A 26,697-nucleotide genomic window follows, 5' to 3' on the forward strand; every position below is an offset into this window, starting at 1 on the left:
TCGGGTTGCCTCTCTTCAACCTGATTCCTTATCTTCAAAGCCAAGATTCTACCTGAAGCAGGGTAGGAGGCATGAGAATAGACGGTTTGGGTTCCCAGAGGACTCCTTGGGGGTTGTTGGATTTGGGGGGAGCTGTATTAATTTTATCCAGTTCTAAAATAATAGTTTCATTTAGAGAAAGTTCTCTTGAACACATATCCCTTAGTCCCGCACTGGAAAGTTATACTTTTTTATTCCTTTAGCAATTCACTATGTTCAAAGCACACTATTTTTTTTTTTAATTTTTTTTTTCAACGTTTTTATTTATTTTTGGGACAGAGAGAGACAGAGCATGAACGGGGGAGGGGCAGAGAGAGAGGGAGACACAGAATCGGAAACAGGCTCCAGGCTCTGAGCCATCAGCCCAGAGCCTGACGCGGGGCTCGAACTCACGGACCGCGAGATCGTGACCTGGCTGAAGTCGGATGCTTAACCGACTGCGCCACCCAGGCGCCCCTCAAAGCACACTATTTTTGTGTCCATTATCTTGTCAGATTCCCACCCCACAAAGTAAGCTAGACAGGTATTATTATCCCCATTCTATAGATGAGGAAGCTAAGGTTCAGAAAGATGAAGGGACTCCCATAAGGTCATATGACAAATGCATAGGTCTTCTGATTCCTAATGTAGAGCTTTAAACATACAGGTTATATACACAAATCTTGCATCCTAGTGAGTAGCAAGTAAAGACTACAGATTTGGGGTTATCAGTTCTGTGTCCTTGGGGACCATCTATGAAATAATTATTTGTTTCATCTCACACACAGGATTATTCAGGACAAATGAGAGGATTTGGTAACAGCACTTTGTAAGGCGCCACCTAAGGGTTAGTTACTTCTCCCCCACCCCCTCCCCACCCCCCGCACCCCTGATTTTAACAGGTTCTCTGTCCTTCCATTAACTTGGACTTCACTTTTACAAACCAAAAGATATTTGGCTCACACTGTCTGTTGATATTGTGCAAGTCTCCTGTGAAATTCAGCAGGTAGCCAGAGCAGCCAGCTGCCATACTTTTGCACAACCTCAAACTGAAGTTCTTTCTCCCTTTGTTGGAGATTCAAGGATGTGCTGCGAAAGGCTTCCAAGAGTACTTTACTCTGAACCCCAAGCAGTGGCCATAAGGACTGTGAGTCCAGCTGATGTGTTAAGGAGGACCTCAAGGGATGCGGGCATGGGGGAAGCTGGGCCTCTCTGGAGTCATCACAGGCCAGGGTCTTTGTCTTCTCCTTGGCAGAATCAGAACCTGAATTTGGCTAGTTCACCTGAGAGTGATCCATTCTCTGCAATCAAGTTCAGTGGGGATAACTTTATGACATCTAATGGCAATTTCATCTTATTTATTTATTTATTTATTTATTTATTTATTTATTTATTTATACAGCGAGCTTGGGAGGGGCAGAGAGAGGGAGAGAGAGAGAAGCGCAAGCGGGCTCCCCACTGCCAACACAGAGCCCAATGCGGAGCTCGAACCCAGGAACCGTGAGATCATAAGCTGAGCCGAAATCAAGAGTCAGATGCTTAACCAACTGAGGCCACCCAGGTGCCCCAATTTCATCTTTTTAAAATAGGAATTCACGGGGCGCCTGGGTGGTGCAGTCGGTTAAGCGGCCGACTTCAGCCAGGTCACGATCTCGCGGTCCGTTGAGTTCGAGCCCCGCGTCGGGCTCTGGGCTGATGGCTCGGAGCCTGGAGCCTGTTTCCGATTCTGTGTCTCCCTCTCTCGCTGCCCCTCCCCCGTTCATGCTCTGTCTCTCTCTGTCCCAAAAATAAATAAATAAACGTTGAAAAAAATAAAATAGGAATTCACAGTTGGATGTAGCCTCTGTATAGATGGAGGCTTCCCTCAGGAGGGCAAGATGCAGATGATAAAAGTTGTTGATAAAAACAAAATCAGAGTAAAGAAAGTTGGGATAATTTAGGGAATATGTACGCTTTTACAAAATGAACATATCTTATTGTTTTCTCAGAGTATAAACATTATACATTATTCATCACTAAAAAAAAAAACCAGATCACTCAAAAAACACAGCAACACAGTGAAGTATGCAGAAGAAAGAGAAAAGCATCCATCCAGAAAAAAGCTATTGTTAATGTTTTGCATATATCCCCCCAGACTTTTTTTAATATATATAGTTACCAAAATAGAATTAATTATACTGTATATCTGTTTTGTAAGCTTTTTCACTTAGATGTTGGACATCTTTCTATGCCAGTAAATATATGTCATCTTTTTAACCAGCTGTATAATAAAGGATATTTTTCTCAAGTTTTGAGGTAGTCTTACGAATCCTCCTTCTCTCCTACAGGCAGCATTATCTGAGCCCCTTCTCCTCTTTCGGGGGTTCCTGATGCTGGGCGCTTCTGAGGAACACACTGACCTGTTATTTCTGGCTAACACACCCTGGCAGCCAGCAAACTCCACCGGCCAGCTGTATCTTCTCAGGCAAATGACTGTATTCTCCAGAGCTTCAGGTTTCTCTGTATAGTAAATGAGAAGTTTGGATAACAATTTTCTAAGATTCTCTCAGCTCTGAAATGACACAGTAGCTTCTAGTTCATTTATCTCTGTGTTTGCCTTGGCCCGGGATGATGCTGGCACTGAACGGCGGGGAGGCCCCAGCGCTGCACCCGCATGATGTTCTTAACCGCCCGGCCTGAAGAAGAAGCCCTGCTGGTAGCCGATGGTTGAGGCCGGCAGGGAACGGGTGGGTGGGAAGGCTGTGTTAGGGAAACAGCCCTCCTAGTTTCCTTCCAAGATGGCAGTAGGTGATGTCTACTAGGAGGATTCACATTCACAGCACATCAGGAAACAGGGCCTTTGGGGCCATTCAGTCCCCTGAGCACAACTGTCTCACCAGCAGGATAACTATGGTATCCAGTATTCATAAATACTGGAATTCCTCTCCTGTTTTAAAAGCTCTTTGGCCGAACTTTTCTCATCTAAGTCTCATTCCTGTCTTTCAGATGAGAAAACTGAGATTCAAAAAGTGTGATGATTTGCCTAAGACCAGTGGGCAATTATTTGCAGAATGAAGATTCCACCCCACACTCCACCAGTGGGTTCCTCCTCCACCCCCACAGTCTTCACACTGGATGCACAGTCACATGACAGATGCACACATATGTGCAAAATATTCACACAGACACACGCCTCAATCCCCACCCACCACTGCAAGGACCCAAGAGAGCAAGCACTGCCCTTCCCTGGCCCCCTCGACCCATTTAACACATATTGATGAGCATTATGGTAGGCACCAGTGATTAAAGTGATGAACCAGGAGACATGGCTCCTGATCTCACAGAGTTGACCAAGGGTCATCCAGAATGAGGCAGGGACAGGGTGGATGTGAGGATGGCCCATTCAGTGTGACAAGAGCAGCACTGGGGCAGTATGGGGTAGAATGGGAGCACATAGGAGAGACACCTGACCTTTCCTCAGAAGGATCAGGGAAGGCATCTTGGAGGATGAGACATCCACGTTGAGACCCAAATGGTGGGTTGGAGTTGGCAAGAGCCCTGGTGGAGCTAAAAAGGGAGATAGGGTGAGTATTCTACACAGAGAGAGGAACATGTACAAATCCTTGAGGGCAGGAGGAACACGTACTTTTGAGGAACTATGAAAACTACAGTGTGGCCGAGGGTCATGCTCAGATGGGGCGGTGGTATCCATGGAAGCTACAGAGAAGGCAGTTCTCTGAGAATGACGGCTGGTAAACCAATAAACACCATCTTAGTGTTTATGGAGCAGATGTTTGTCTCGAGGGCATTGGGAAGCCATTCAAGGGTGTAGGGAGTGATATTAGTGACAGGCTCTTATCAGACATTCTCTTTTCCAGTTCTGCTATAAGATATACTCTGGCTATAGTTTCCACAAAAATATGGATGTTCAACTTCAGGACACATTTCCTGTTTAAGCTGCCACCTGTTTCACTGTTGTTGCCGCTTCCTAGGTCTCTACGGCCTGTGCCAGGACAGCTCAGAGGACCAGAGCACTGTGATCTAGATGCCATGGGTATGCCAGCATGTAGGCCAAATAGCTTCTAACTTCTACCCCCAGCCTCAGCTTTAACCCAGGGCCCGGACTCCAGCGGACAGAACATGGACTGGCCAGATGACATCCCTAAGGAATATTGGAACACAAGTTTGAAGTATAACTAGAAGTATGTGGACTAGTCAATTCTACCCTCATTATAAACAAAGGGAAGCAGTATGAATATTTAATAAGTTATAGATAATAACAATTATCAATGAAAATGATGCATGGCTCATACAACATATTCAATAAATGCTAAGTCAATTAATCAGCATTTAATGTTTATTTTTGAGGGGCACCTGGGTGGCTCAGTCGGTTAAGCGTCCGACTTCGGCTCAGGTCATGATCTTGCAGTCCGTGAGTTCGAGCCCTGTGTCGGGCTCTGTGCAGACAGCTCAGAGCCTGGAGCCTGTTTCCGATTCTGTGTCTCCCTCTCTCTCTGCCCCTCCCCTGCTCATGCTCTGTCTCTCTCTCTCTCTGTCTCAGAAATAAATAAACGTTAAAAAAAATTTTTTTTAATGTTTATTTTTGAGAGAGAGAGAGAGAGAGAGAGAGCGAGCATGAGCGGGGGAGGGGCAGACAGAGAGGGAAACACAGAATCCGAAGTAGGTTCCAGGCTCTGAGCTGTCAGCCCAGAGCCTGACATGGGGCTCGAACCCACAGACTGGGAGATCATGACCTGGGCAGAGGTCAGATGCTTAACCGACGAAGCCACCCAGGTGTCCCCAATTAATCAGTATTTAGACAAGAAGAGAAGCCTTATAGGAACTTGTAAAAAGGGAAAGAAATGGTTAAATTATGATATTTTATTAAAAGCATATATATTTGCTTGTGTATGCACAGAATTTCTACAGAAAGATTTCCAAGAAAATTAACACTAGTTACTTCTGGGGTGAGGAACAGGGAAGCTGAGGGCAGGGATGGGGGGACAGTTTTTACTATGCCCTTTAGAGTCTTTTAGATTCGGAAACACAAGAATGTGATACCTGACTTAAAAAAATAAAATTAAAATTAAAAACCCACCCATTAAGCAGGATCCCATGTGGTGATGAAAAAGAGTGAGATTGAGCTATACTTACAAAAATGGATAGTTCTCCAAAACCTGCTGTTATTTAAAACAGCATGTTTCAGAACATATTTATGTTGTAACTTTATCTTTGTGGGGAAAAAACAAACTCACTCAATGTGTATATTTTTTAGCATATACACAGAGAAAGGTCTCTGTGCCATCCAATACCATAGCCATTGGTCACATAAGGCTATGTAAATTTTGGGGTATTTTTTTTGGTTTGTATTTATTTATTTTGAGAGAGAGAGACAGAGAGAGAAAGAGTGGGAGGGGCAGAAAGGGAGAGAGACAGAATCCCACACAGTTTCCCCACTATCAGCTCAGAGCCTGATGTGGGGCTTGAACTCAAAAACCATCAGATCATGACCTGAGCAGAAACCAAGAGTTGGCTGCTTAACCATCTGAGCCACCCACGTACCCCTATGTAAATTTAAATTAACTAAAATGTACAGTTCAGTTCCTCAGTGGCACTAGCCACATTCAAGTGCTAACAGCCCATATGTGGTTAGTGGCTGCCAAACTGGACAGTGCAGAGAGAACACATGTCCCTCAGAAAGTTCCGCTGGACAGAACTAGTCTGATTGAATCCAGCCCAGACTGACACATGGGATTGCAAGGATGTAGGAAGGGACTTTGTACTGTATAAGTCTCCATGTCGTTTGAATTCTTTTTTTTTTTTTTACAATTACTTCGGAAATTTTACAAAAGAAGGGGACCTATGGCACCTCCGGCAGGTGTTTATTCCTCATTAAAATCACATCCTGTATTTTTTCATGATTCCTGCCAATTCTAGTCAGGAGTCAAGTGCTGGCAGAGTTGCCAGAGAAACTATTCTGGTGAGGGAGTGATGGAGACGACCACTGTCCAGAGTCAGAGCGCATACACCTCTGGGAGGAGCCCCTCAGAAAGCAGCTGACCATCCAGCTAGTCTCGCTTCCTTCTGGTCCTCGGTGCTTTTCAGTCACAAGGGACAAAATCAGTTTGAGCTCCTGCCAGAGGGAGAAGCAGAGGCTGAAGTATTTTTAGTCCTTGGAGTTGTGGAATCTGGCAGAGGCGAGGTGGACACTGGACAGGGAGGCCCACATCCAAAGGACCCCGAGGTCTCCTCAGAGATGGGGACCTAGCGGGGTGGGAGGATACTGCTCTGAGGTGGGGACGGCCATCCCACAGTGGAGGAGGAGCATACAGGGCCAGGCACCTGTAAAACTGACAAGAACAATGGATCTGATAGCTTGCTTTCTTTCTTTCTTTCTTTCTTTCTTTCTTTCTTTCTTTCTCCTTTCTTTCTTTTTAAGTTTATTTATTTATTTTGAGTGAGAGAGAGAGAGCACCTGAGCAGGGGAGGGACAGAGAGAGAGGGGGAGAGAGAGAGAGAGAGAGAGAGAGAGAGAATCCCATGCAGGCTCCATGCTGTCAACACAAAGCCTGACTCGGGACTCAATCCCGTGAACTGTCAGATCAGGGTCTGAGACAAAATCAGGAGTCAGACACTCAACGGACTGAGCCACCAAGGTACCCCTGCTCCACAGTTTCTAATACTGGAGGAATGACAAAGATGAAGAGAAACTTGGAAGAAAAAGAGATGGGATGGAGTCAAAGTATAGCCAGGAGGTAAGTGGGAAGGAACATTACAATATTTTTCAACTCAAATAAAACTTGGACTTGAAATATTAAACATCGCTCTGGTTATCATCCACAAGACAGAGAGAAGTGAAATTTCCTAAGATTATAAATAGATGGAATAAACTGAAACTCTGGGTTATAACTGCTTGGGGCACTTCATTTTTCCCCCACCTGGAGGAAGTTTATTCTAGACTGGGGTCCAAGTTTTTTCTTACCAGCAACAACAGAAATAGCAAAAAGGACACAGAAGCTTGACATGTGGCTCAAGATTCTTTATCGAACTGGAATTTAAACTGGCCCATTTGTGCTCATTGTTCTTTCTTTCTTTGGCAGATTTATAATGGTCATTTAATAAGCCATTTGTCCCTAGAAACCTAGTCCAGGCAGGTAGGTGGCTCATGCTTCACCCTTGTTCTCTTTGTTCTTCTTTTGAGAATGTTGATCCTGCCATATTGTTTTACACCCAATGCCTTTGCTTAGATTCTTCCCTCTGTCTGGAATATCTTCCCTTCAGGCAGAGAGACCTCTCAAATTCCACTCATTTTAGAAGACTCAGCTCCTCTGAGTCAGACTTAATGTCATCCACCTCCCATTGTGGTTTGGTGAGAATCCGTTGAGGATGTGTCCATCCCCTGCATGAGGCTGTGAGCTCCCACAAGGACAGACAATGCATGTTCATCCTTGTGTCCCCCTTAACCCAGAGCCTGGTTCATGATGAGTGCTTAGTAAATGCTGATTTTCATCTCTTCCTCCCCTCGCATAATCACCACCCTATTCCTTTCATTCACATTATTAATATCTTTTGAGCCAACGTGCTGTGGGGAAAACAGATTGTGGTAGGCTGAGTAATGGCACCCCAAAGTAGTCCATGTCCTTATTCCTGCTGCCTCATATATCTAGAAGGATTTTTGCAGATGTGATCAAGCTAAGGATCTTGAGATGAGATTATCCAATTATCTGATGTCATCACAGGGTCTTTATAAGAAAAAGGCAGGAAATCAAAGAGATGTGATGAGGGGCCATGAACCAAGGAATGAGGACAGCCTCTAGAAACTGGAAAAGGCAAGAAAACGGATTCTCTCTGAGAGCCTCCAGAAAGGAACCAGTCCTGCAGACATCTAACACACAGATAAACAGAAAACGGTCCCAGTCTCCAAGGAGAAAATTTTCTTTCTACTCAGGGGAGGAGACAATTTAGGAAACTATGATGGGTGGAAGTTGGAGGTGAGAAGTAATAAAGGTCTATACTTCACCACCTTGATCATCTTCCTAACTATACTTCTGTGTACAAGCTTCTATCTTCAAATAAAGCACTGCGAAATGAACACAGAGTCAACCCACAAAGAGTGCCGTGTGGATCCATATGCTCTACAGCCTAAGATTCTGTTCATACATCCTAAGATTGAGTCAGATCAGTAAACTGTCAAAATGACGTTGTGGAGCAAACAAATAGACAGATATATCATATGGGCCAACTAGAACCCAGGCCATACATTGTTCCCTCAGTGATGAAAATGGGCTCATTTTCCAGATTTATAGCCCTCCTGAAATACAAATGGAAACCAGAAGATTGGATGGCTGTCACTATGGCCTTTTACCGTAACCCTCATTTTCTTTTTCTTTTTCATTTCGTTTTTAGATTATTTTTTCTGATTACTAAAGACATGTAAGATTTAGTAAGTTTGCCACAGTCCCACCCCAGAAATATTTATCAACAAATAAAGGTCTTAAAACCAGCATTTTTATGCCACCAACCAAAGAAAATAAATAATTGGGTGCACATGAAATAATTTTTTTTTTAAAGAGGAAGACCCTAGGGATATATGGGAGCCTTGGAATAGTGTTTGTTCTCAGCTCTCTCAACTTCCACATCTGTAGCATTACTCAGGAACCACACTCTGAGTAATGCTGAAACAGGGTAAGATTTCCAATCACCAAGGAAGTAATAACCAGAGCCAACACTTACAGAAGATTTACAAAAATTCCAGGCAGTGCACGAGTTCATTTAATCCTCATAATAACCCTACACAATGGGTACTATTACTATCATAATCCCCACTTTACAGATGAGGATACTGAAGCACAGAGAGATTTCTTAGCTGGTCCAGGGTCACAAAGCCAGCATGTGAGAGAGCTGACATTTGAACCAAGGCAGACTATCAGCAAAAAAGCCACATGCTAACCACCTGGCTACACGGCTTCTCAGAGGAGAAGTTAATTGATATCACTAAACTGTACCTATCAAGGCAGGAAAGGGAACGAACAGACTTTATGAAGATTTTTTTATAAGGATTAAAACGAAAAGGCTTTATGAAAAATTGAATGAGTCAAGACATCCCATCCCCATAATAATTTTAAAAGATTATTTTCCCAACTTAAATCGTAAACATACATGTCCGCTATTGAAAAACTGGGCAATATATAAAATATAACGAAGAAAATAAAAGTCATGTGGTTTTACTTAGCTGCTTCTTTCTGTGGGCTAAGTCCATGTTTCTGAAAGTGAGATCAGTAGACCAAAGATACCAGAATCACCTGGAGCTCGTCTTTAAAAATGGGGATTCAGACCCCATCTCAGGCCTACAAAAGCAGAATCTCTGAGGCCTGACCTCAGGATATTACTATGCAGCAGCTCTCTACCGCTCGGAGCCCTGTAAACCGTAGCACTCATTCTGTGAAACCTCTTGCCGTCCACAGACCCAGATTCTATAGGACCTAGGCAGATGCCTAGAGGAAACTTTTATTAGATGTCCATTTTGTTTCAAGGAGACTGAAATGAAATTTAAGGAGCATTTCTAATGCTCCTTATAGTGTACTAATAGTGTACTAAATTTAACCGATATTTCTTTTTAATTTTGAAGTTCGATTTTAAATTAAATTTTAAAAGTAAAAACTGCATTTTTTGTCATTCTTATGCCCAGTAAAGTTTTGAGTATCACTGCCCGAGGCTTAAAAAGAGAGGTCCAGAATTTTTAGATCCAGAATTCAAAGCTCGTACTCCCCACCACCTATCCCCAAGGCCTACCCACTCCCCTTTCCTTTCTGAAACCAGATTGTCATTAGGGGCAGTAAAGAAAGGGGAACTGAGGAAACCATGTCCCATTTGAAAGTCAGGCTTGGGGTGAGAAAACACAGATTACTCCATGAGTAGATTTCCTTGACTTTCACCTATAGGCTTTGTACCCAGGGTCCAAACAGCTTTAATGCAGCCCCTAAGGGCCCCCAAGCAGGGTTTGTGTCCTCAATGCTGAGCTGATTCAGAGCCCTGCATCTAGCTTTGCTTTCCCATACAGCAAAATGGCTCCTCTCCATTAACATCAGGCCCATGTTCTAGCTATTAGCCAAACAAAAGATTTTCCAAATATGGACCCAAAAAAAGCATGTGCACTTTGAAGGCCACAAAAAGCTTAAATAGCTAAAACATTAAAAAAGAAAGCCAACAATTGACGCCAAAAGCGTGAGTCCTTAAGGAACAGAACAGCAAGACAAAAGCCAGAAAGAGGAACAAAAATATGCATTGTAGGGGAGGGGCAAGCAGGGAGGTGTAGATTTATATGGAAGAGCTGACATCATTGTTTCCCAATAATACTCTGCATGCAGGAAACAGATGGGAAAGAAGTGGTGGAAGGGACCACTTATGGTAACAGGGCACGCTCTCTGTGTAGAAGCCTGCCATTTGGAACCTAAATGTTTTACTTTGAAAAACTGGGCATGAGAACTCCATTGCCAGAAGTTTTATTAAAGTCTAGCTAAATACTGCTGAACTTATCACCTTGGCAATGCATGGTAAAATGGAGCTTTGCATATCAGATTTACTGCCAGCTGACCTGTCTGTGGCTAAGAGGACACAAAGCTGTGGAATGGGAATTTAATGCCTTCAGTTCCCCTACTTCGTGGCTGGATGATGGTTAGGCAAGTTACTTAACCTCTCTGAGTTGGTCTTCGTATAAAAAATGGGGGACAGGGGCGTCTGGGTGGCTCGGTTGGTTGGGTGTCCGACTTCAGCTCAGATCGTGATCTCACAGTTCATGGGTTCAAGCCCCGCGTCGGGCTCTGTGCTGACAGCTCAGAGCCTGAAGCCTGCTTCGGACTCTGTGTCTCTCTCTCGCTCTGCCCCTCCCCTGCTCATGGTGTCTCTGTCTCTCTTCAAAAATAAATAAACATTTAAAAAAACATTTTTTTTTTAAATGGGGGACAAAACAGAATTTCCACACAACAGGGACAGGTCAAGTTTGCGCATTGATGCCATAATGCTAGATTTAATTGACCCATAATTAGGATGGTCAGTTAACGTTACAAAAAGCTTTCCCTTTGGGGGCACCTGAGTGGCTCAGTTGGTTAAACTTCCGACTTTGGCTCAGGTCATGATTTCATGGTTCCTGGGTTCAAGCCCTGTGTCAGGCTCTGTGCTGTCAGCTCAGAGCCTGGAGCCTGCACTGCATTCTGTGTCTCCCTCTCTCTGTTCCTCCCCTGTTTGTGCTCTGTCTCTCTCTCTCTCAAAAATAAATAAACATTAAAAAAAAAATTTCCAAAAAAAGTTTTCTCTTTTAACAGACTCCCTCTTTTAACAGACTACAGCTAACCCAATGGCTACTCTTGTTATGATCAGCTACTCTGCCTCCTCTAGCTTGACTCTTCTGCCACTGAAGACAGTTTCTGTCACCCCAACAGGGCCCCTCACCCCCAAGCCTGGCCACTCAACTACCTTTCCCAGAGTAAAGTATCTTCCCCTTCAGGGTGCAAGAAGGCGTGACCAATTACAAGTATCAGGCAAAAACATGTGGTTTCCTGTCTGTAGACACCAAGCATCCCATCTCCCCCCATCCTTGTCGTTCCTCATGGTCAGATGATGTCTATCATTTTATTGAATTTCCCCCTTACAAGAGATCCACTCTGTCGGATGGCTCTCTCACTCAGCTGCCTTACATGTGGGTATCCCCTGCTTGCACATCAGCAGGAGCCCTCATTTCATTTTTCTTTGTACTTCTTTTAGCTGTCTTCCCCTCTCACGACCCCACTAGGCTGAGAACTTGAGAGCATCTTCGTAAATCCAAGAGTGTCTTGCACATTAGAGTCCCATTAAATACTTGTTGCATTGAATTGAAAGCCCCACGCAAGATGGTTTCTGAATAAAAACGTGAACAAAGCCAGGAAGAGAAATATGCATAATTGCACAAATTAGCTCAGTTGCCTGTCACGAAAGCTATAGATTTATTTATAGTTTGCCAGAATCCTACTTTCTATGTCAAACTGTTTTCTGGTGTCTGTCACAGTAAGAGCTGGTATATGTTGCTTTGGGTGGGGGGTGACATTCATCCCTGTCTCTGGGGGGGGAGGGGGTGGAGGGGGTCCCAAAGGCATTCTGGGGCAGCATCAGGCCATGGGCGTGGTACCAGGGCCTGGTATGCATCAGCCAAGCTTGAACTAGAACAAAGAGTGCCTGAGACTCCATCCCAGAAACTCAGTTGGTTCTGGGGCCCCGCCAAGAATGTGGTTCATACCAAGGAGTGACTGGTGAGGCACTAGGAAAAGGCAGTGTTTCTGGGGCGTCCTGTGCAAAGTCTGGGTCAGTTTCTATCTTAGAGTAGCTGTAAGTCCCTATGGGGAAGCTTCAATTATCTTGGATTCCTGATATTTCAGCACATTAGCAGTGTCACTAGTCCTGAGCTTCCTAGAAGGGCTCTAACACTGGCTTCCTGAGGAGGAAATAGGGTCAATCAATCAAGTGCTGTGTGCTGGCCATAGGACTCACCCTGAGAGGCACAGTGTGCTACCAAATCTGTGTGAGCTGCTGAATGCCACCTGCCTTCAGCAGAGCTCATCACTGGCTTATCAGTTAGAAAATAGAGTAATAAGGAGAATGAAGATCATATTGCGTGTCTCTGACTCTAAGGCAAAGGGTGTTCCAAAAGGGAAGGAGGATTGGGGCTGCAGCCGGCAGGAACGGGCCAGGAGGAAAAGGTGGAGTCTTGTTGGTCTTGAAAGCTAGTAGGTTTAGAATGTGTGTGAAAAGCGCCTTGCACAGGGTAAAGTGCCATGCAAATGTCCGCTGTCATCATCATCATCATCATCATCATCATTATTATTATTATTAATGATCTAGGCTAGGGCAAAAACAGAGAAAAAGCTACTTTTTACAGATTTTTTCTTGTTTTTTTTTTGTTTTTTTTTTTTTTTTTTTTTTTACAAAATTGTAGCGTAAATGCCAAATTACAAAATATGCTAGTCTGAGAAATTGTGTTTGTGCTTAGGATTCTGGCCTTGGGAGTCAGGCAGATCTGGATTTAAATCCTCCCTTTTCTATCTTCATAATTTTGGCAAGATCTTTAACCTCTTTCATCTAGTTTTCTCCTCTATAAAAAGGGGATAAAAATGCCCCATTCTTACAGATGTCAAAAGTATTACTTGGTAGGTATAAAGTGACTGGCACACAGTAAGCAATAAATGCAGACAGTAACTCTACTAATAAAAATAACAAGCAGGTCTGATGTGGGACTCAGCCTGCATTTCTGCGTCCCTTCTCTCTTTCCAAGAGACCTCCTTTTCCTCCTCCTTCCTTTAGCTATCCAGCAGCTTAATGATATATCTCCTCTTCCTCCATTAAAAGTTGCTCTTAAAAAAAAGTCCAGTACCAGTATCTATTCTCCTCTGAATTGTAGTCAGCATATTTCTTCTGGGTGCTCTTATTTTAAGCTGTACCTAAAACTGCATGCTGGGGACAGGGTTAGAGGGACAGGGTGACTATCTAGACTCCTGAAGCTTTATGAGGCTATGGCCCCACCTCAGTAAAGCCTCGAGGCCTGCCCTTTGAGGGAGGAGCACCAAGACCAATTAAACTCAAGCATGGCATTTGTACTGGGGCATAGAAATAGCTCAGACAATTGAATGGGACATGCATCCATATGCAAAAAGAAAAGTAATTTGAAGGGTGGGATAAGTGGGGAAAAAGCTACTTCAAGGCTTAAATTCAAGGCAAGTGATGAGTGAGAAACAAAACAAAACAATAAAAAAGCAAGTAGCTCCAGGCACGAGGGTGGCTCAGTCGGTTGAGCATCTGACTCTTGACTTTGGCTTAGGTCATGATCTCAGTTTGTGGGTTCGAGCCCCGCATTGGGCTTGAAAAGCAAGTAGCTCCCTGTTCCTGGGCCTCAAGACTGGCATGAAGGAACCACGGAAAGGACAGCTGAGTTCTGAAACCCAGAGGCCAGTGGCGGGGCGGGGGGGGGGGGGGGGGGGGGCAGGCAGTTCAGCTCACTCCGTCTGTTCTGGAGGGAACAAGCATCAGGTCGCCCCAATTAAAAGGGTCTGTCACTACTTTGTCTCAAAAATATTTAGCTACAATATCTAATGGAAAAAGGCGGGGGGGGGGGGCACTTCTTATTCTCAGACTTAAGTCCTGGATCTTTCAGCCCACCTGCTTCTCCACCCTCTGTTGCACAGCCACACACACAGCCACAAAATCCCAGGAAACTTTCTCCAGGGAGGTGATTCCCAGGAACAAACAGTCCCCAGCAAGCGTTTCAGAACTGCCCAAGTCAGTCAGCTTCTGGAATTCAGAATGCGTTCTCCCCTCCTCCCACTCCCACAGAAAAGGTTTCCAGCTAGCCTACAGATGCCTAATACATTAGGGGGGGAACAGTGCAACAAAAACTGCAGCTGTACTGGTATTGAGGGGCTTATCCTCCACTTACAGCATGGTCTACGGGAAAACGTGTTCCCGCTTTCAACATGTTTCCCTCTGCCCCAGCATAAGGCCCAGCCTCCAGCTCCCTCTACCCCAGCAGATGGTTCACTTGGCTTCAGGGAATGTCTGGGATGACAAGAGAGTAGGCTTCCTTAGCGGTCCCAATGCCTGAGCCTCCTGAGCTTGGAAGGCATTTGAGGGGCCGCCTGTGGGGGAGTGTGGGGAGAGGGAGAGGGAGAGGCTGTGCCTGTGGTCAAGGGGCTGTTGGTATAGGTCTGGAGAGTGGCAGGAGGGAGGGGTGTGGGTAGATGGAGGTGGCTGTTTCTATTCTCTGTGTGGGTTGTTTGTCATATCCAGACCCTACAGAGTAAGTTACAGTCAGGCTTTGTGTTATCAGTCAGTTCGCTCCAGGTTTAAAGCAATTTTTTCTCCTCTTTTGGTTTTGCCTATTTAACTCTGGGACCCAGATATGGGGATGCCCCTCTAAATGCAAGCTTATGAAGTTGTTGTTCTGTCTGCACAAACTCTACCTCCAAGACCTGACTTCTCTTTCAGTTCCCTTTGGTTTTAGGAGTGGCTGGGTATCTTTCTCCAATCTTTCTGAGGGCCCTTTCCATTCAGATGGACATTCTGGTCTTCCACCATTATACACGATGGTCCATCCACTCTGTGGTAGCTCTGGGAAATCCCTGCATGAAATGGCCTCTTCATTCACTGGGGCAACCAATCTGCTTCCCATTCCTCTTCATGACTGGTGAAACCACCTGACCATATCATTTACCCATTTCATTGGAGCCCTCACTCATTCAGTCATGGGTGTAATGTAGTTATACCAGGGCAAGTCCAGGGTGTTATGATAATAACAGCCACACTTTTATAGCTTTCCATATACACATGCCCTCTGCCAAGTGCTTTGCCTATATGAATTCATTTATCTTCACATCAGTCCTCTTAGCCCCATTTCACAAATGAGGAAACTGAGGCCTAGCGGGGGTAAGTAATTTACTCCAGGGTTGGGAACAAGCAAAGTTGAGATTTGGGGATTCTATGCTGCACAGGAAGCCTCCAGAACTCCTAATGGGAATACCCAGCAGGGGCACCTAACTTGGGAGGTCAGGGAAGGTTTCCAGAAGCAGCGGAGACCTAAAGAATGAAGACTCAGGGGGCACCTGGGTGACTCAGCCCGTTAAGCGTCAACTCTTGGTTTTGGCTCAGCTCATAATCTCATGGTTTGGTTCGTGGGATCAAGCGCCACGTCGGCTTGGGATTCTCTCTCTCCCTCTTTCTCTGCCCCTCCCCTGCTCTCACTGTCTTTCTCAAAATAAATAAATAAACTTCAAAAAAAAAAAAAAAAGAGTGAAGAGTTAGGTAGGGAGGGTGTGATAAGGATGTGTGAGGTAAGATGCTGGTGAGGAAAAGACTAAGCCAAAGAGAGTACCAGCCCTGGTTCTCCAGTCAGTGTTAAATCCTGTCTTGAACAAAAAAATATTACCTACCTTCCTTGCTAAGACTTTGTTCCTGTTTATGTTTGGGTATCTTATCTATTTACTTGTAGATAGTAGCTTTTACGTGTTCTCCTTCAGTTATGACAGCTATTTTCAAAGCTTCATTGATCCACTGGCTTCTCTCTTTTTTTTTTTTTTTTAATTTATCTATTTTAAGAGAGACAGAGACAGAGTAAGCATGAGTGGAGGAGGGCAGAGAGAGAGAAAGGGAGAGAATCCCAAGCTCAACGAACTGAGTCGCCCAGGCACCCTGAGCCATTGGTTTCTGAAAGTCTGTTCACATCCCTTCAACTGTAAATTTCTCAAGTCTGGAGGGCTTGTTTCTTTCTCTCCCACTGTGCCTCCACAGTGCCTCAGTACCTATTTGTGAAATAAATGAATAAACAAACTGAGAGAATGATTTAGCCTCAGAAATATACATAAAGGGGCACCTGGGTGGCTCAGTCAGTTAAGCACCCGACTCTGGCTCAGGTCATGATCTCACGGTTTGTGAGATTGAGCCCCGCATTGGGCTCCACGCTGACATCTCAGAGCCTGCCTGGGATTCTCTCTCTCCCCTCCCTTTCTGCCCATCCCCTGAGCACATGTGTGCTCTCTTTCTCTGTCAAAATAAATAAACGTTAAAAAAAAAGGAATATTTTATATATATATATATATGTATATACACATTTTTCTCCCTTTTCAATCTGATAAGAACTAGAAAAAAAACTTTAGTAATAAAAAGGCTCACAGTTCTTACCAAACACTCAGGAGACATTCTGAATAGTCAAGGCTGCTTATCCAAGGGGAAAATAGTCTGTAAATGCCTAAATTGCAAGCAGTGGTTCTCAACTCTGCCTGCATATCAGAAACAGCTAGGAAGCTTTAAAAAAAATTTTTTTTTAATGTTTATTTATTTCTGAGAGACAGAGAGACAGATTGAGAGCGGGGAGAGGGGCAGAGAGAGGGAGACACAGAATCTGAAGCAGGCATTGTCAGCATGGAGCCCAATGGAGGCTCCATGGAGCCACCCAGGTGCCCCTTTAGTAAGCTTTTAAAACTACCTATGCCTGCACAAGAAATTCTGATTTAATTGTTCTGAGAGGGGACCCGGGCTTCACCTTTTTTTTTTTTTTTTTTTTTTTTTTAAAGCTCCTCAGGGGATTCTAATGTGCTGCCATCATGGCAAACCACTGGGTAACACAATATCACCTTTTCCCAGGAATCGAATAAAATGACATAGATTGTTCAGAAGGGTGAGAAAGTCCTTGGCCCTCAGAGTGGAGACAGAAGGCACAAATGGAGGCAGAAGACAGCTTTTCCAATAACCTTCTCTTTCTGGTCCCTTGACTGCTAGCCCCAGCATTTCCAAGTCCTGTGGGAAGACCAGGGGCACTTGGCTCACAATGAAATAAGAAATGCTCAGGGTGCCTGGGTGGTTCAGTTGGTTGAGCGTCCGACTTCGGCTCAGGTCGTGATCTCGCAGTCCGTGAGTTCGAGCCCCGCGTTGGGCTCTGTGCTGACGGCTTAGAGCCTGGAGCCTGTTTCAGATTCTGTGTCTCCCTCTCTCTGACCCTCCCCTGTTCATGCTCTGTCTCTCTCTGTCTCAAAAATAAATAAACATTAAAAAAAAATTTTTTTTAAATGCTCTTGGATGCACTCTGGCCTCACACGGCTTCACCCACAGCCTCCCAACCACAGGTGACAATATGATGTGGTTTTCGTTGGGATTCTCTCAATTCAGTTGTCAAAAAGAAGACAAAGAAAACTACTACTTTCAGCATACCAGTGAAGAAGAGATGCTCTTCTCCCTCTATTCCAGATGGGAAGATAAAGTTATCTGGTTCCTAAGGAAGAGCTGAGGGTTGGGGTGGTGGTCACTGTTCCGGCCACGTTGGTCAGGAGCAACTTTGTGCTGTTCTTGAGTGTTCTTACCAGACTGGAGAAAAGTCCTCAAAGAAGTGAAAGGGGGAAAACGGCCCTTCACATCGGGCCTGTGTGCCTCTGGGGATGATCAACAGCAGGGTCTGAACTGTGGAAACTACACACACACACACACACACACACACACACACACACACACACACACACATTTCTATAAGAAAGGGTTTCTGGTTTTCATCAGCTTCCTAAAGATTAAGGATGACACTTGGCCCTGGGCAGCTTCTGCTCTGAGCTGAACACCTATTTGTCACCCACACATCCTGCCCTGGCAGATTTGCCCAGCTGAAGGTAGCAGGGCTGGGCCACGGCAAATCACTGAAGTGGATGACATTCATGATCTGTGTTCAGCCTCAGGGTTGTAGCTTCCCCACATTCGGATGGCCTGAGCACAGCTTATTATCACCAGCTCTGTCCACCATCCCAGCTTAGGGCTTTCCCTCCCTGTCCAAGCGCAAGGGCTCTCTTGGCTTCCCTACATCTCGGTCCTTCTCTTCTGCTCCTGTGCTCCCAGACCTGAAAGCATTTCTCTTTATCTCTACACAGGACCATCACCTTACCCTTGACTCCGAAGCTCAGTAATCATGATGTCAATCTTGTGAGGCCCTCCCTAGCCTTCTGGTTTCTAGTTACCATGCTGACTTGTCACCTGGATTCTGGGGTTGAACTTCCAAGGTGGTGGGCAAAGGGGCAGTGCCCAGGTCAGCTTTCCTCCCTGGGAGCAGAGTCCAGGCCTTGTCTATTAACTAATACATGTTTCAGAAAGTCCATGAGGAAAACATATTGTTTTAGGAAAAAAAAAACATTAGCACTGTGCTTACTGATACTACACTACAGTCAAATTAAAAGAGGACTACATAACTAGTTTTCACATGTAGCAAAAAAGAAATCCTAATTACTCTCATTTATATAAGCTGTTTATTATGCATGCCTAAACCTCATGTGGCACAAGAATGGTGTCTGGATCATTAAGTGGGTCAGTTTCCTTTTGTTTTAAAGCTAAACTCTATTCAGTATGTCAGACTTGAAAGTTTGCTGATCCTGTGACAGGATCTTGCCTGTGCAGTCTTTCAATTTGGGAAACAAAATCATTAGAGGAGAATGTTGGCCTGGATAAGGAAGCTAGGGAGGGAAGAGGAGCCTGGTAGGCCAAGCCTCTCTGCATCCTTCATGATTTATACTGTATGACCTTATGCAGGTCAATTTACCTGTCTGGGCTTCCTTGCCTCCTCCCCAAGGCTGGGATTATTAGGCACTGGTTTTCTTTTTTTTTTCCTCTGAGCAGTAGCTCCCTTCCTTCTTTTCCAAATGCAACCTATATAGAAGCCCAAAATACAAAGCAGGTGAAAGAAGAGCTGTCAAAGGCAGCCTTTGAGGTGTCTTCACAGAATGCTGACATTCCTGGCTCATCCTACAATCTATGACATCATAAGAATGGGGCAGGAATGGCAAGCACCCCATGCTTGGAGGGGGTCCCAGAAAAACACCCACAGGGTGGAAGGGGGCATCCCGAACGTTTGTAGTGAACCTCAAGTTCCTCACAAACACAGGGGGAGGGAAATATTTCCTTCTGAACTTTCGAGGGTAGTGGTTAAGATGCACATGTGGAGTTCTTTCGCATTCAAAATAATTCAGTCCAAGCAATTTTATATCAAATCGCCCTCTCCCCGATTACTGGAGAGGATTAAATGAGTTGACTGTTATGCCTTGATTTCAAAAGAGGCAGTTTTGAAACCTGTGGTACCCCAAGCTCTATGATACTAAGCCATTTGTCCTAATGACACAGCAGACTCTGAACTCCAGAATACCACAGGAATATCACACCACTGCAAATTACTAGGTGGTGCTGAGTCTCAAAAAAACGTAATTGAAACAAAATCTTTGCACTGTTTTTGAGATGCACATTTGATATGAGCTAATCAAATCATTTTTGAGATTATTTTCCTGGAGGCAGAATTATTCTGCACAGTTAAACAGCCCTCCAGTCTCCTCCTTTGTTATAGCTAGCTGTGTGTAAATACGAGGCCTATATAGTGGTCTAATTTCTTTCCGCACTTAACTTTCTAAAGACAAGGCCTTTTTGTCATGGGTATGCACGGGGTCAGTCAACCTTACAAAAGGAGTCATTTACTGCTCAATTTCCCCAGCCTTCCTATGATTAAAAACTTCTAACTTCAAATGCTATTATTGTATTCTAAATTGTTTTCTTTCCCTCTCCCCCAACAAATGTTTAAACTGTCTCTACTCTAGAGGATTCCCTTTTTTACCCAATGTGGCCTTGAAAACAGAGACGCTCTCCTTTTCTTTTACATACCCTACAGTATTTTAAGATCCAGGCCTTCTGACCTTTTTACAGCACTCTTCTTGTCTGACACACCAAATGCTAATCTGAAAGCCTAGAGGAGGTAAAGGGTCTGGGGGGTTGGGAAGGGGAGGGAGGGAGGTACTATATATTTGGCATCCGTTCAGAAATTCAGAAAATGTTTGTGCAACCACTCCCCCAGCCAGGATCCACCGCACCCCCTGCCTTCCAGCACATTAATAAAAAAAGATGTGAGCGGATGAAATTGGAGAGCCCGGGAGGGACACCCAAGGCGGTCGTAATTATGTACCCGGAGAAGCCCACTGATCATCATCATCCCACAGGTCCTGCCCGAATCCCTCGCCTCCGACATCCAAAATCCTCGTTCAGGATCTCTGGAGCTCCCACCCCCAGCCCGCAGAGGTAGCCGGTTAAACTTGCAGCAGCACCGCCCAATAACGGCTTGTGTGCGACAAACGGAAAGACCCACACAGCCTCTGCACGTCGAGGTGGCAGCGCTGTGCACCTTAGGAATCATAACTGTTCTTTAAAAAGAAAAAAAGTACATTGAGCCCACAGGCCTGGAATACATTAACTTGCGAACGGAATCTAACACGCTCCAGAAAAGTCCATCTCACTCTCAAACAAAAAGAAAAGGAGGGGTGGGGGGAAAGGCAAAGGCACTTTACCATCCTGTCCTGAGCTTTCCAGATACTCGGTCAGGTCACAGCCAAAGGCACTGGCGGCTCCCTTTCGTTTCAGCTTCTGCTTGGCACCCTTGTTCTTCATGAGTTAGTCCCAAAGAGGTTGCCCCTCCGTCTCTCCCTCCCCTGTGCTTGGCACCGCGCCTAGGATGGTCTCCGGGGTCAGATCACTGGCTGCGGCGCGGCTCCGGGGGCCCGCATGGGCGCGCGGAGGAAGTGCGGCCCGGGGCAGCGCGCATGGACCCCGCGGGGCGCTGAGACCCGCGCGGCCGCGGAGCCTGCAGTCCACGGCGCGCTCCTCCAGGGCCGCGGTGCCGGAGGCCGGGCGGAGCTGGCGGCCGCGGGCCGGCTGGCGGGAGTGTCACTTCCTCACTTGGAGTCCCAGGGACTTTTCACGGGCTCCTGCGGGATCTCCGAGCGTCTTCCCCCGCTCCAGAGGGAGGGCTAGCTCTCTCCTTTCGGCTTTTGCAGAGACGCCCCGGAGAGGACGAGAGCGCGGGAAGCGGGCAGCAGCCAGGGGCGAGGAGACAGCCCCGGGGCTGCGTGGCTCCTCTGCCCAGCGCCCGCTGTCTTGCCTTCAGACGGCGTTGGGAACGCGAAAAACAAGCATCCTGTCTCTCTCGCCCGCCCTCACGCCTTCCTTTTTTTCCTGTCTTACAAATCCTAGGATCATCCAGCTCAGGAAATGCTGGAAGGAAGTTAGCTAGGGAGGGGGGCGGAGGGTGGAAATTTTTGGCAGCTCAGTGCTGCGTGTGTATGGGGCCGGAGGAAGTAGGTGGGTGGGTTGAGGAGTACGGGGCGGAGGGCGGGTAGGACGCGCTCTTGGGAGAGCCGGTCTGCGGCTCTGGAGATAACTCGGCAGCTCGGGAGGAAACCGCCGCGCTCCCAGGAGGACCCGCAGCCCCAGCCGCCCGCTTCCTGCCCCACCGCGGCCCTTGGAGGAGGGTAGGAGGAGGCGCGCTAGCCTTCGGGACGGACGGTGCTAGGTGGGACCGAAAAAAAGTCCGGCCTCCTTTTCATCCTCCTTGTCATCATCTCGTTGACACTTTCTATTTCGGTGCCTGCCTAATCCTACACAAACCCTTCAAGAGTAATGACAGAGACAAAGACAGGGATTCCAGCAGAGAAACCTGACCTGCCCGGGAGCGGTTTTCCGCCGGCCACTCCCATCCTCCTCTCCCGCGCCCAGGTACCCCCAACCCAGTTAGCTCCCCTCCCACGCTGACGGAAGACTAGAAGCTGCCGCCTTGTAACCACTGTCCAGGAAATCAGATTTCTGGTTACAGATTCATGCACACGCACACACACACACACACACACACACACACACACACACATCACGTCACGTCACACGCATTATTGCAAGTTTACTACAATGGAAGTGATTTGCGGGGTACCCCGGATTTAAGGTGACTGATACTCCAGCATAATGTGGAGAAAGGAGTCTCCCAGGCGGTTCCATAATTTGTCCTCAAGCTTTCAGGAGGGCATGTTCTTTTCTTCTCCAGTTAGATCTGAAATTCCTTGACTTCTGTGTATTCAGCACACAGTAAGCACTCAAATCCTTGTGATTTAACCATTGGAAGATTAGATTAAACTTCCTGTACAAATTCAAATCCATATATAGACGTGAAGGGGAGGGACATTCATACAGCTCAGATTGCTGACAGAAGCTTTAAGTATAGTATTTTACTTACTGAATCCCTTTATAGTCACTTATACACGGTCTCCCTGTGTATTCTGGTGACACTGAATCTGACCTTTCACCTTTTCTCTTTGACAGAGGTCACAAGTGATAGCCTGTCTTGCAAATCTGGCCCACAGAGGTGTTTGGTTTCACACACACAATCCTTTAAAATTTTTTCAAATCAATTGCTAACTTTAAAGGGTTAAGAGATTTCACTTAAGAGATGTGAGTTTCTGGCTTCTCTTGCACATGAGATGCAGATCTGATAACACCAAAAGTGCACTCCCACATGGCAAGGACTGCTGATGCCCAGTTGTGACAGCCCCCACTGCCTGTCTTCCCACCTTGTACCTGCCTGACCTCCAGAGCTCCTAACCCAAGCTCTGAGTATGGTGGCTCCTTCCTTCCATTTTCCATCTGTCTCTCAGCGACACCAGCATTGCCCTGTCATCTTGGCTAGACATCTTCAAGTAACAACTGACTCATTTCTTTCCTTCCACCCCCACCTCCAGGCTAGTCCTGCCCAGACCGATGAGTCCTTCAAAAGGCCTCTCCTCTGGTTTTCTTCTTTTCCACGCCCATTCAGTGAGGATCGGTGACTCCTCAGAATAACTCCTAGTGGGATTTGCTGAGTTCGATCTCTGCCCACTTCATACATCCTATGTACTAAAGACTTGATGAACCTTCCTGAAGTATTGTTCTTGTTACATTCCTGCTTTGTTCAAAACCGGTCAAGGACTCCCTGTTTTCTAGTGCCAGGACAGTGGTTTCTAAGCATTTTGTAAGCTATTTGAAGAATATTCAGTAGGATATTTAGTGTAATGGCTTATTCCTCCCTTTATCTATAGAGAAGCATTTCCATACAAGACTGTAATTATTACTATTAACATTTGTTTAGGAGTTTACTTTAGCAAGGACTTTCATATTCTTTTATTTCATCTGACCTATAGTAGATTTCATCACTTGGGTAGCCAAGGAAAGAGGCCAAAGGGGTGCTTTTCTCCTGGGTGCAGGCCCCCAGGACACAAAATATGGATAAATTGTCAAGTTCTTGAATTGCTTCTTTAAATCTTTAAAAACATTCTTTTAACTTTTCATTTTGAAGTAATTTCAGCTTATAAAAATTTTGCAAATAATAGTCAAAGAATTCCCATTTACCCTTCACCCAGCTTTCCCTAATATTAATGTCTGCTATAATCAGAATACAGTTATCAAAATTCAAAATTAGGAAAGGTATATTATACAATAATATTTTATTTATACAATAATATTAACTAATATTAACTATATTAATATAATAATTTTAATATATAATATATTATGTAATATATCATATATTTAACTATATTAACTATATTAAACTAATATTAACTATATTAATATATTTATATATAAATATATAACACTAAAATTAACTATATAAAACTAATATTAACCATATTAAATAATATTAGTTAATATTATTGTAATAATAACATTAACTAATCAACAGCCCTTACTCAAATATCAATTAACTTTAATGACCTACAATATTTATTAAGTAGGGTCTTTCTCACAATAAAGCCCACCAGTAATTTACAAATGATTCACATACACTTTACAGAATAACATTAGCTATGTACCAGGTCCTCTTAATCACCATCAGATGCAGAAGTGTAGGTTATCACAAAACAGAACTGCCTAGGTAAAACAGTAAAGCTAGTGACCTCCACACAGCCCTAAGATTCCCCAGAGGGACTCCACAATGTGTCATGATAAGTCACGATAAGTTGGGTTCACATTGTTTATAGAGTTCAGGGTTGAGATGATATGAACACTGGGCGAGGTGTCCATTATGCCTGGCTGACTGAACATTTGATATATATGCATGGTGGCTCTTTGTCTTTATTTGATAACTCTCAATTATCTACACCTTATGGTTGGAAAAACTCACAATTTACCAAGCCAGATAATGAACCACATAATGACAGCAAGACTCAAGAAGCTGGAAAGCTGTCCTCCTCCCCATTTGCTCCCTGACCCCTCTCATTGCTGAGTGTGCCCTGTGATAGATGCCAAACTTGAATCTAGCCCTTCTTCTGGACACTCTATTTTTCTTTCTCTTTCCTTCCTCTGCTCACCTCTTCCTCTTCCCGTATTTCTTTCTAGTTGCTTACTCTAAGATGTGTACCTTTTCCTGAGTCTATGGAAGAAAATCAGATTTGGGTTTCAAAGGGTTTTTCCGTTGGACTTTGGATTTCCTAGAAAGCAAGATTATATGGAGATTGTGTAGGAATGTGAACAGCCTAATAATTAAGCTGTTTGGTGATAATATAAATTATCCCTTCAACAGATTATGATAGAACAAAAAGCACTTCACTCACATGGAGCTACCACCATAGAGTTTTGTCATGGCTTAGGATTTATCTGCAACTAAGACTGATGCCTATCCAAGTGTGCCATCTGCTTCCTTCACTCACCAATGATGGTAGTAGTCTTCTCTGCCATAAATAAATAGATGCAGAAGACAGAGGATGGGTATTGGGAGCTAGCCTTTCTCTTACTTGCCCATAAAACTAGACTTATCAATCAGCAATTTTAGAGTTCTCCCTCCTGTGCTAGTGCCCAGCCACTTAAATACTCATAAATGATCCCTTGTCCATGGACATGATTAACAGGTTCTGAATTCTCTGTTCTGGGGTGGAGAATGTCAGTTTATCCTCTTCCTGGGTACATTTCCTCTTCTTCCTTCTCCCCTGTTCCCAGCTTAAAAATGTTGGTCTTGTCACTGGTTGTTGGGTGTTATTAACCGAATTGTGCCTCCCCTGCCAAATTCATATATTAAAGCCCTAACCCCCCCGTACTTCAGAACCTGACTGTATTTGGAGATAAGGCCTTGAAAGTTAAAACAAAGCTTTTAGAGCGGGTCTTAATCCAACTTGACTGGTATCCTTGTGAGAGGAGGAGATGAAGACACAGAGAGACACCAAGGATGTGTCCCACAGAGAAAAGACCAGGTGAGGACACTATGAGAGGGTGGCCACTTACAAGGCAAGGAGAGAAACCTCAGGAGAAAGCAAAACTGTGACACCTTGATCTCAGACTGCCAGCCTCCAAAACTTGTGAGAAAATAAACGTCTGTTGTTTAAGCTGCCTTGTCTATGGTATTCTGTGATGGCAGCCTTAGCAGACTAATATATTGGGTGAGACTCTTCTATGAGAGAGGGCTTGTGCCCACCCTGGGCCCAGATGCCAGTGCCCTGAAGGTCTGAAGCTAGTGGAGGATGAAGATGCCACAACAAAAGGGCTTCTAGAAAAAATGGGCTTCTAGCTCTATTACTGCATTTCTCTGTGCCATGTGTTCCCAGATCTAGGTTATGCTGTAAATTGTTGTTTCTAGGTGTTCAAATGAGGAACAAGCATCCCTAGTGAGGTTGGAGGAGGCCCACATTACCAATCTCTAATCAAACAGAACAGAGTGGAGGAGAGGTCCACCTGATGGAAGAGAAGGAACAAGAACCAGGATCAGTCTCTCAGTCCTAGAAGCTGGGATATCCTGCTAGCAGTACCTCTTGAAACATGCCAGCTGAGCTCCCATTGCTCCACCACCTCTATGACCAGGAAAGTCAGTTTTTCCTCTTCCTTTTTTTTTTAAAGTTGATTTATTTAGAGAGAGTGAGAGTGCGAGCGAGGGGAGGAGCAGAGGGAGAGAGAGAATCCCAAGCAGGCTCTGTGCTGTCAGCATGGAGCCCAATGCCAGACTCAATCCCATGAACCACGAGACCCACAAACCATGGGATCATGACGTGAGCCAAGGTCAAAAGTCAGATGCTTAATGGACTGAGCCACTCAGGCATCCCAGGCAGTTTTGGTTCTGAGTGGGCCTGCAAGAGCAAGCAGTCACAGTGATAAGAACAGAGAAGGAGGAGAGCCTTAAATGCTCCCACTCCCAGCTCAGAGGTTGAAGAACAGACATAGTTATTATTACACATGATGTTCTCTCTCTCTCTCTCTGTCTGAAGCATTGTATATTTTAGTTCCCTTTCAGTTCCTAGAATTGCAAAACTGCATTATTCAGGAGGAAAAAAAAAGGTGTTGGCAAACACTACAGCCACAGTTGCCCAGCTGAGAATGCAATTCAGTTGCTTCACC

The 26,697-nt window shown here is 45.0% G+C and overlaps 1 protein-coding gene across 1 annotated transcript in view; it reads right to left on the minus strand.

The window, feature by feature from the left end:
* Window positions 1-21,789, minus strand: part of ARHGAP31 (Rho GTPase activating protein 31) — a 115,654-nt gene extending 93,865 nt beyond the window's left edge. Inside the window, exon 1 of the mRNA XM_025913872.2 lies at window positions 20,865-21,789. Within this exon, the coding sequence (XP_025769657.1) occupies window positions 20,865-20,964 (100 nt within the window). The 5' untranslated portion in view covers window positions 20,965-21,789. The remainder of the gene's footprint in view (window positions 1-20,864) is intronic.
* Between the last annotated feature and the right edge of the window lie 4,908 nt (window positions 21,790-26,697).

The sequence above is a fragment of the Puma concolor genome, chromosome C2, assembly GCF_028749965.1.
Source record: "Puma concolor isolate L17-30 chromosome C2, mPumCon1.1.hap2, whole genome shotgun sequence".
Classification (NCBI taxonomy): domain Eukaryota; kingdom Metazoa; phylum Chordata; class Mammalia; order Carnivora; family Felidae; genus Puma; species Puma concolor.